Source organism: Cryptomeria japonica, chromosome 4 (assembly GCF_030272615.1).
Source record: "Cryptomeria japonica chromosome 4, Sugi_1.0, whole genome shotgun sequence".
NCBI lineage: Eukaryota > Viridiplantae > Streptophyta > Pinopsida > Cupressales > Cupressaceae > Cryptomeria > Cryptomeria japonica.
In genome coordinates this window covers 141,718,280-141,728,221 of record NC_081408.1, presented here as the reverse complement: position 1 = coordinate 141,728,221, position 9,942 = coordinate 141,718,280, and the positions used below count along the sequence as shown (strand labels likewise).

At 32.5% G+C, this 9,942-nt stretch overlaps 2 protein-coding genes across 2 annotated transcripts; both read left to right on the top strand.

Moving 5' to 3' along the window:
* Positions 1-806: 806 nt before the first annotated feature.
* Positions 807-2,041, top strand: LOC131074045 (peroxidase 5). The gene is made up of 4 exons (XM_058010593.2): positions 807-1,019; positions 1,102-1,293; positions 1,380-1,545; positions 1,629-2,041. Exons 1-4 carry the CDS (start codon positions 807-809, stop codon positions 2,039-2,041), a joined length of 984 nt encoding a protein of 327 aa, XP_057866576.2.
* A 5,886-nt stretch (positions 2,042-7,927) lies between these two features.
* On the top strand, positions 7,928-9,179 carry LOC131074076 (peroxidase 5-like). Its single transcript, XM_058010618.2, has 4 exons — positions 7,928-8,107; positions 8,184-8,375; positions 8,490-8,655; positions 8,773-9,179. The coding sequence occupies exons 1-4, from the start codon at positions 7,928-7,930 to the stop codon at positions 9,177-9,179; spliced, it is 945 nt and encodes a 314-aa protein (XP_057866601.2).
* The last annotated feature ends 763 nt before the right edge of the window (positions 9,180-9,942 follow it).

Sequence of the window (9,942 nt, the reverse complement as noted above, 5' to 3'; positions counted from 1 at the left end):
AAAAAAGAGAAATAAATAAAAATTGTAGTTTGCACAACCTGCGACCTTGAAAAAAAGACCATTTCAAAGAACACTTCTTATATACAAATATTATCTACCTTGAGCGTGATGCAATGTTTACGACATGGTTTATTTATAACTTAAAACTTCTTTCCTTATCTGGCGCGGCCTTCAATTTGGAATATATTAACACATTTGAAAAGTCACGCCTTCAATTTGGAATATATTAACACATTTGAAAAGTCACCATTTGTTGCCAACTGTTAAAAAGTATAAGCGTTGCCAATTATTTAAAGAATCTTTAAAATGGACAGGAAGAATATTAACCATGTGCATTTAGTTGGCCCGGTTTATTTGGTCAAGTTTACTCATATAATTCCGAGTCAACTGCAGGATAATTTTAAATTTGATTAAAAAAATAGAATAATCGATTGACATTGAGCAAATTTGGAGACTGCAAGAGCCATGAAGCAACTATATGTAGCTCTTAATTGCTGGCGTCGCCCACGTTATCTGAGCTGGCAATGGTTTTGATATGATTAGCATTAAATTGTTTACATAGTTTATTCACTTGAATCATTCAATGCGAAAAAAAAAACATTACATCACCTATCCTGAACAGAGCCTGGTCAAATTTGTTAAACTAAGATGGCTGGTTCAAGAACAATGTCAGACGAAGAACCGTATAAATACCAGGAGCTCCTGTATCGCATATCAACATCTCATCCTATCTCAAAGCAGAAAAGAAAGTTCTTGTGATTAGTTTCCTCAATTCTCTTTGAGAATTAGTATTGACTTCGTTCGAAATGAAAATGATTCTTGCTTTTCTTTCATTAATTTTCATACTCTCATTTTCGATCAGCATTGTCGATGGTGCTGGGTTAAAAGTCGGTTACTACTGGCATACATGCCCCGAGGCAGAGGGGATTATAAGTGATGTTGTGGGCAAAGCTGTTAGAGTGAATCCTGGTGACGCAGCTGATCTGATAAGGATGCATTTTCACGATTGCTTTGTGAGAGTAAGTGTTTTGAAACCCTACATGGGCTATTCAAAGCTAAGATCGAGGTGACTATTTTCTAAACATTGAGTTGTAATTGCAGGGCTGTGATGGATCAATCCTCATCGACTCCACAGCAGGAAATACTGCAGAGAAAGACTCCCCAGCAAACAACCCAAGCTTGTCTGGCTTTGATATCATTGATGCAGCAAAATCTAGAATAGAAGCGAAATGCCCAGGAGTGGTTTCTTGTGCCGACATAGTGGCCTACGCTGCAAGAGATAGCGCCCACGAAGTAAGATTTGTATTTAAACTGAGTAACGCAGCAATTATCTTAAGCTAACATTGCTGAAGTTGTAACTATGTAAATTCAATGTTCAGGTTGGTGGCCTAATGTGGGCTGTTGAGGGTGGACGAAGAGATGGAAGGATATCTCGAGCATCAGATATTCCGGGGAATCTGCCACCTCCATCATTCGACGTAAACCAGTTGACACAACTCTTTGCTCAGAAGCAATTGTCCCAAGATGATATGGTTACTCTTTCAGGTTGTTACTCTGCTAGTTGTGAAATTAATTCAACTGTGTGAATAAAAAAAATTCTAACACTTGTGATGATTTTGTTTTTGCAGGCGCACATTCTATTGGAGTTTCTCACTGTTCTTCATTCAGCGCAGATCGTCTGTACAACTTCAGCGGAAGGGGTGTTCAGGATCCTTCCATGGATCCTAGCTATGCCCTTCAGCTGAAGGCCAAATGCCCTGCTTCATCTTCTTCCTCTAGTGTTGTTGTTCCATTGGATCCCCTCACACCAAATAATTTGGACGTGAAATACTACGTCGATTTGCAATACAAGCGTGGGTTGCTGAAGTCAGATCAGACGTTGATGTCAAATGATGCGACCTCCAGACTCGTGAGGATTAACACCAAGTATCCAACCATTTGGAGGAGGAATTTTGGCATGGCGATGGTTAAGATGGGTTCCATTGGTGTGCTGAGTGGATCGCAAGGGGAGATAAGGAAACAATGTCGTGTCCCCAACTAAAGGAATATTTAAATATGTTATTGGTGTGGTATTGTTTTTATTTGTTATTGGCAAAGAGAAATAAGGGTCAAATTCCACGTAAGTGCAGAAGTACCCAATGAAATCAAATAATTTATGTGAGGAGGAGCCGTGCAATTGTTTTCGTTACCTTCACTGAACCAACCTGAAGAATGCTTCATGTGAAGTGAAATTCGTAAATAAAAATCAAGTGTGTATTTTTTTATTGGAATAAGCAGCCGAAAAATTACAGATTACATTTGCAATTACAAAAATTGAACAAAATCAATTGTTTTCGATTCAGTAAGTAATGTTTTGAATTTTTCATCGAGTATAAATTGATAATGCTTTCATGATCTTAGGATTTAATTCGGAGCAAGCACCATCTATTTTGTTACAAATAATTCTGAATTTTTTCGATTATAAATTAATAATGCATCCGTGATCTCAAGATTTAATTCCTAACTAAAAGAGTCACAAACGATGTGTGCACATGCGACATTATCCTGCTTGGACTATTGCCACCAAAGTTGAAATTCAATGGATCAAAAAAGCAAACTCACGTAAATCGAACCACATAATTATAGACAAAAGGACAGTAAAATACTAATTGTATTACTATCGAGCATTATTGTCTATCAACATTCTGGATATGCATTAGACAGTATTTATTTATTAATTAAAATTTAGCATATGTCAAATATGTATCGAGAGGCTAGAGAGATGTTGCCTTATCTAGACTACCATTTATATTTGATCAATACATCATAGATTCTAAGTGTACTTTGACTAACAAGATTTTAAAACAAAATTTAGTTGTACGATCTATAAAACATAGTATTTAATGAAGGTATAAGAGTTGTTTTATGCAGAATCTGTTTGATACTTTCATTAAATTTATGATTGTATGTTTTTTATTGAGATATGTTGTGTTTTGGACAAGGTCAAAATTGCTATTATAAAAAGGAAATAACAAGATCACCCAAGAGATAATAAAATTAAGATTGAACAACATTTGAAACAATCTTAAACATCTTGACATCTTCCTCACACCTTTGAACAACTATCCAACTAGACTAGTCTTCCAAATTCAAAAACCTAACAAAAGAAAAAGAAACCCCTTCAGTAGCCCCAACAACAATTGAAGAAAGAGGAACTGTAGAAAACATTGATGTAGAATAGCATGTTGAAAAAATAAATTTGAACATATGATTTAGAAAGAGGATCAGGTGAAATAGAAGAAATTAGAGAAACCAAAAGATAAGTTAGATGTTAGTTGGGAGGAGATGTCACAATATTTTTTTAAAGTTGCCCTATTTTCACTTCTCATAATTTAAATTTGACTAAGACACAAAGGCTTATAGGTTTAAACTTTAAGAGAGCTCTATTGATGCACAATATCACAAGATCAACCCCAAAAAATAGTACCCAACTCCTCTCTTGAAAGGAGACTAAATTTTTTCCCAAGGTTACAATGCTATCATGCCTTCACTAAACAAAGTATCATGATGGCACATGAGATGATTTTTTAAATATTGAACTTGTTGGTGCCTAGATTGTTTATTATTTCAATGAAAAGATACACATAATAGTCTTCTCTTGGAGTTGAATATAAATATATGTTCTCTTAGAAACATGTAACTATAAAGTAAAAGAGAAACTAATTTATACTAGTATAAATCTGTACTTCCTAATATAGCTATGGAGTTCAAGTTAAAAACAAGGTAGACAAGTGAGAAGAGAAAAGAAACAAAGAATTGGAAAAAGAGAGAGAAAAATTAGAATAAAAATATGAAACCAACATGTTTAGCCCATAAGAGAAAACCAATGGCTCAAACAAAGTTATTAAAAAAATAGATGAATTGCTTACAATTCTATTATTTATAACTCAACATAAAAGTTAAATGAGGACTACCTTGAACACTCACTTCTACCCCCACCTATAATTCATCACCTTCATCAATCCTTGGGCATATTTGGCATGGGTTGATTCGAGGAGGGAAAGTCTAGTGTTGGTGGGCATCTTAACCTATGTAATTGTAGTACACATTATTGCATTGACTCTTCAAATATTACAATATTCTATGACCTACCTATCTCTCATGGATTGGTGGTAGAATATTTATAGAATCTAGGATATTTATAAGCCTATATATGAAGAATATGTAGGCATAAAATACATTTTAGATATATCTACAAGGTTTTAACTGATTTTAGATAATAAGTGTGATATTTTGAAGAAGGCTTAGTCATATATCAATTATAAAGGCACGTCAGACTACATCTTATATCATTATTTTATATGCATAAGATGAACTTGAGAAGATGACTACCAATATTTTAGCTACCATTCCTAGTTTTGAATTTTCTTCTATTAATCACATGATCTTTAGAAAATTTAATTTATCTTCATCATTAATGCTACAAAAAGACTCAAATTGGAGTTCAATAATGTTTTTGAAATAATACATAAATCATTTATCACTCAATAATCTTATACATACATACATACATACATACATACATACAAAACACTAAGGATGCTAAATTTGAGTGCCTTCCTTACTCAGAAATTTTTATATCTAGTATTTAATGTACATTTCCCATTGTTGTAGTTGTAACCTCTTGGGATACTTCTTCCAGGATTCTTAGGAAAGAGGATCAAGTTTTCCCTTGTGAAAAAGTTGATGCACTATCTCCCTTCAACAATGTCAACCCAAAAAGGGGGTAGATAGAAAATTCATGTAGTTTACTAACCCCATCATCTCCATCGATGTATATGGGTTGATAAGTTCCAATGTAAAAAATCAATTCTATCTGTATACAAGTTGTTGAGAGTAATATGGTTCACTAGAAAAATTTAAGAATCCATGGAATAAACATGGGGCAATCAAGAAGAAAAATAATAAAAATACTAATGCAGACATGAAGTGTAAAAGTATGGGCCTATTTTAGACCATGCATTATATTTAAATATACCACTTATGTCTAGATTTAACATGAACCTCTAGGTCTATTAAAGCTTATGAATTGAGTGCTTAGTAAATTGAAGTGATAAATTAAATAAAATTTGGTATCTCATATGTGAAAGCCTATCTTTAAAGGTAGAGTAAGACTTTAGAAAGACATAAAAATAACATTAGAAAAAAAAACCTCTATGAAACTAAAATAATACTAGAAAAATAAATTGAATAACCTAGGTAATGTAGGAAGAGTTGTGATATTAAAATGTGTATTTGATCATATGTTTGTAGGACATCAATTGCAATGAAAATTAACTAGGAAAAATGGATGAGGTTTGATTAAAGTGTTATGTTGTATGGATTTTAAAAAGATGTTATTAATTTTTAAGAGATAATTAGGCATGTTCACAAATAGCAAGAAATGTGGCTTTTATTTGAAATATTTGTAAGGTGATTAGATTTCAAAATATTTTGATTAAAGATAAATATTAGCTAAGATAAAATTATAAAATGGGTTATGTTATTCACATCGAATTTAATTTATATTTTTAATACGCATGCATCAATTTAATCAAATTAGAGAATTTATGTACACATAAGTGCAATTCCTCATTTTTAATTCTACCATACTTCAAGAATAATATAAAATGATATTAATAAAATAAAAATAATAAAAGATATTAAGATATTATTTTGTTGTGAATTGTTTATCCATAGCCCTAATGGACCCATCTCTAGTTCCACTCATAGAATAACTTTACCACTAACTAGGTACATATAGATTTGGTAGAGATACTTATATATAGCATATAAATTAATTGATTATTATTTTATTTTACTTTACTTTTAGTATTTATTTCATCTTATATTTTTCCTTTATTTTCTCATTTTTCTTCGCTTTTTAATATTTAAATTTTTCTTGATTAGAAAAGTAATGAAAAATACTGCATAGATTGTACACCATGATTGGAATGTGAAAATATTATTCAAGAAATTAAATCTAAATACCTAAACCATAATGGGTCACTCTAGGAAACATACAGATTACATTATTTAATTAATTATTGTTTATTAAAGAATTTGTGTACATGATGGGAAAGTTAAAAAAAGTTTAGTATGTGTAAAATATACAAAATATTTTAACTAGTTTAATTTGTTTATAAAAAAGATGTAAATAAGGATTAAGAATATTAATAATTACTTTCACGAATAGTACTACATGGTATCTTTGAATCACAAAGTAAAAGAGGCCATGGGAAAATATATGACTAAAACAAGACAAAATAAAAAAATAACTAAAATTATAAGAAATAAAGATACATCATGATAAGAAAGTAGGAGTGTAGAAAGAGTTATCATACATCCTATTTATTTTCATCATAGAGCTTGCTAATATTCAAACTGAAGGGGAAATGTGAAGATTAGGAGTATTATGAATAGGTCATGTCCCATTATATAGATATTTTTATAGAAAAATATGTAACATATTTGAGGATGAGGATGTAAAAGATAATATGAGATAGTAGGAAGATATGAGAAAGAGATGTAATATGTGATATATAAAGGAAATATAGTTTATCAAGGAGATATAAGGATACTATGAACATACACAAATGATCTTAGACAATAAAAATATATTAGATTCATATATATAATATATTTTATTGTATGAAGGTTTAATGTTTCAATATTTTGTTCACTAGTTAAGGAACTATCTTAATTAATTCTTTGTCCCCTTTGTATAATTGATTCTGAAGGATAAATGCAATATATAGAAATTACTTGAGTCTCTGAACTTCAAATTGCACTCCCCAATTTTCATTGGTGATATGATATAAAACTCTATCATATTATGTTTTCCAAACCACAAAGGCTATTTTGTATACATTTTTGTTATTCATGGAATATGAGAATAATGTTTTCCCAAATATATTTGACCCTATCTATGAAGACAATTTACTTTCTTCATGTCATCTAGAATCTACTTGCTTAAAGTATATAAATATATGCTCAAATTTTTTTATTTGAAGAACTTGCCCTTTGCAAAATATGTTGAACTAATTTAGTCAAGTCACAAAAATATGCGAAGAAATCATGTAATAATCCTAAATTATATATATCAATAATCATATCATAATTACTCCTTATTCTTCCATGGTTCAAACCTAAATGTTCATTGTTGGATGCATGTTTGAACATTTTGTGTTCATGTCATTAAAATAGCAAATTAGAATGAAAATTATTGCGGATATCCAAAGCCGGCGTTCATGTCATTAAAATAGCAAATTAGAAGAAAATTATTGCGGATATCCAAAGCCGGCGAAGATTTGACATTTTCTTGCTTGGTCGGTTCATAGATACTATCGATTATAGTTAAACATAATTACGTATCAATATCGTAAGCTAGTCAGTATTCCCATTTGAGTTACTCTATACGCATTTTACATCCTTTTAGTTGTTATCGTTGACAAATCATTTTATATTCATCGAGTCGAACGCGTTTAAGAAGCTTTAAAATATCAGCTTTCATGGTCAACAATATTTTGCTCTCAAGTGATGTTTGCAAGCGGATGCGATAAACGAATTTCCGCGTTGGGTTAGCTGGTAATTAGTCAAAGTCGATGCCTGAAACAATTATTTTAATAAATAGACTCTGTCGACTCTGGCTTACACAACTCATTCTATGTAGACTATGTCATGGGCATGATCGATATAAATAGAGACATTACCGAATTGAATTGAAACAACATTAATTTAATCATAGCCCAAGCATTCAAGCCTTCGTTCTTCAAAAAGTAGTTCTGCAAAGCTTTTCTCAAAGGCCGAAAGCAAGCCTAGATTTTTTCTGTTCCTAATATATTGGTACGGCCGAAGGCAGAGATCCACAAGAATGAAGACTTCGACATCCTTGTTGATTATTACCACCATGGTATGCTACATATGCTCTGTCTATGCGCAGGCGAATGGGCTGAAGGTGGGTTATTACCGCCATAAATGTCCTCAAGCGGAATCCATTATAAAGAGAACTGTCTCCAAAGCCCTAAAAGAGGACCCTACATTAGCAGCTCCTGTAATCAGGATGCACTTCCACGACTGCTTTGTTAGGGTAAGCAAATCGCCCTTAAAGATCTTCTCATTAAGTATCAATTGTTTGAACTTATATAATAAGGTGATGTTTACAGGGTTGCGATGGTTCAATTCTCATAGACTCCACGCCCGACAACAAAGCGGAGAAAGAGTCACCTGCAAATTTTCCAAGCCTTCGAGGGTTTGAAGTGATAGATGAAGCAAAACGAGAAATTGAGGCCATTTGCCCTCAAGTGGTTTCATGTGCAGACATCATTGCATTTGCTGCTCGAGATAGTGCATCCAAGGTTGCTATCTCTTTTTACTCACTCCTGTCATAACCATAATATCTTAACAATCAGAGCAATTTGTATAGAAAGTTTACTCAGTCTCTCCGGATTGTGGACTACTTGTTTTTGCAGGCAGGTAAAATGAATTGGCGAGTCCCAGCCGGTCGAAAAGACGGGAGAATCTCTAAAGAAGAGGATATCATCGGGAACTTACCTCCTCCATCTTTCAACGTCCAAGAGTTAACGGATATATTTGAGAAGAAAGGTCTATCACAGGAAGATATGGTAACTCTTTCAGGTGGGTAGCATTAAAATTTTGATCAAGAATTATTTCTGGCAGAGATTAAAGACATTTTTTTGTCTCATTTCATAGTTTTCTAATAAGGAAGATATGGATCATCGCATTTGGATGCAGGTGCACACTCCATTGGTGTATCACATTGCTCTTCATTTCGTGACAGACTTTACAACTTCAACAACACAGGCGCTGCGGACCCCACACTGGACTTTCAACTGGCGCAGCGACTCAGGCTTACTTGCCCACCTGCTGATACTCCCGACCCAACCGTATCTTTGGAGGAAATTACCCCCACTCGGCTTGACAACAAATATTACACACAGCTTTATAGAAAGCGGGGATTATTAACATCGGATCAAACGTTACTTTCAACTCCTTCCACACGAAATATGGTGAAGAGTATCGTGGTGAATCCATCTAGTTGGCGTAACAAATTTGGTGAATCCATGGTGAAGATGGGTAGTATCGATGTGTTGACGGGATCGGCGGGTGAAATACGAAAGAACTGCCGCATCGTCTTGTGACGAAATTTTCATGCCGATATTCTGTACTGATTTCATCATAATATTATTTTATTATTTTATTCTCTTTCGAATCAAGTAAGACTCGTGTTCAGGCTGCCTCGTCAACCACATTTACTACTTGTATTTCGATATCCACCTTCTAATATAGAGGGAAGCCAGTAGATTTGAATTTTCAAAATTATTTCTTTCTTAAATCTAATGTCATTGTATCTCTGATTTAACACTACCACTTCTACTAATAGGAGGTGCAATGGATACACATTTTAAATTTATATTAAGTATATTTGAGAAGATATCTATATTTAAATTTATAAATAATATTTTATTAAAACTATTTATGAAAACCTAGAATTTCAAAATTTCGAAATCTTTCATTTCCTTTCTCTCTATCTCCCATCTCCAATAACATAGATTCCAATCTGTCACAAGCTTACTATTATCAACATTCAAAACTTTAGTAAATTTGTGAAAACTGGATATTTTGGTTGTAACATATTGAAATGTATTTGAAATAAAAAAATTATTGAACAAAAAGATGTAAATGATGTGATCTGTAATTTTGTATGGAGTACTTGTGTTGATGGTGTTGATCTTGTTCATATGATTTCTTGTTTCAATTGAGACAACGATGACAATATTTTAGATGCAAGCTATCAAAAATTTGCTAAGTAATTTGTTTGTTTCAAGCATGTTGGATATGTACCTTATGATAATGTTACTCAAATGTCTCCTAAGAAATAAATTCTAGAGTATTTCAATTATT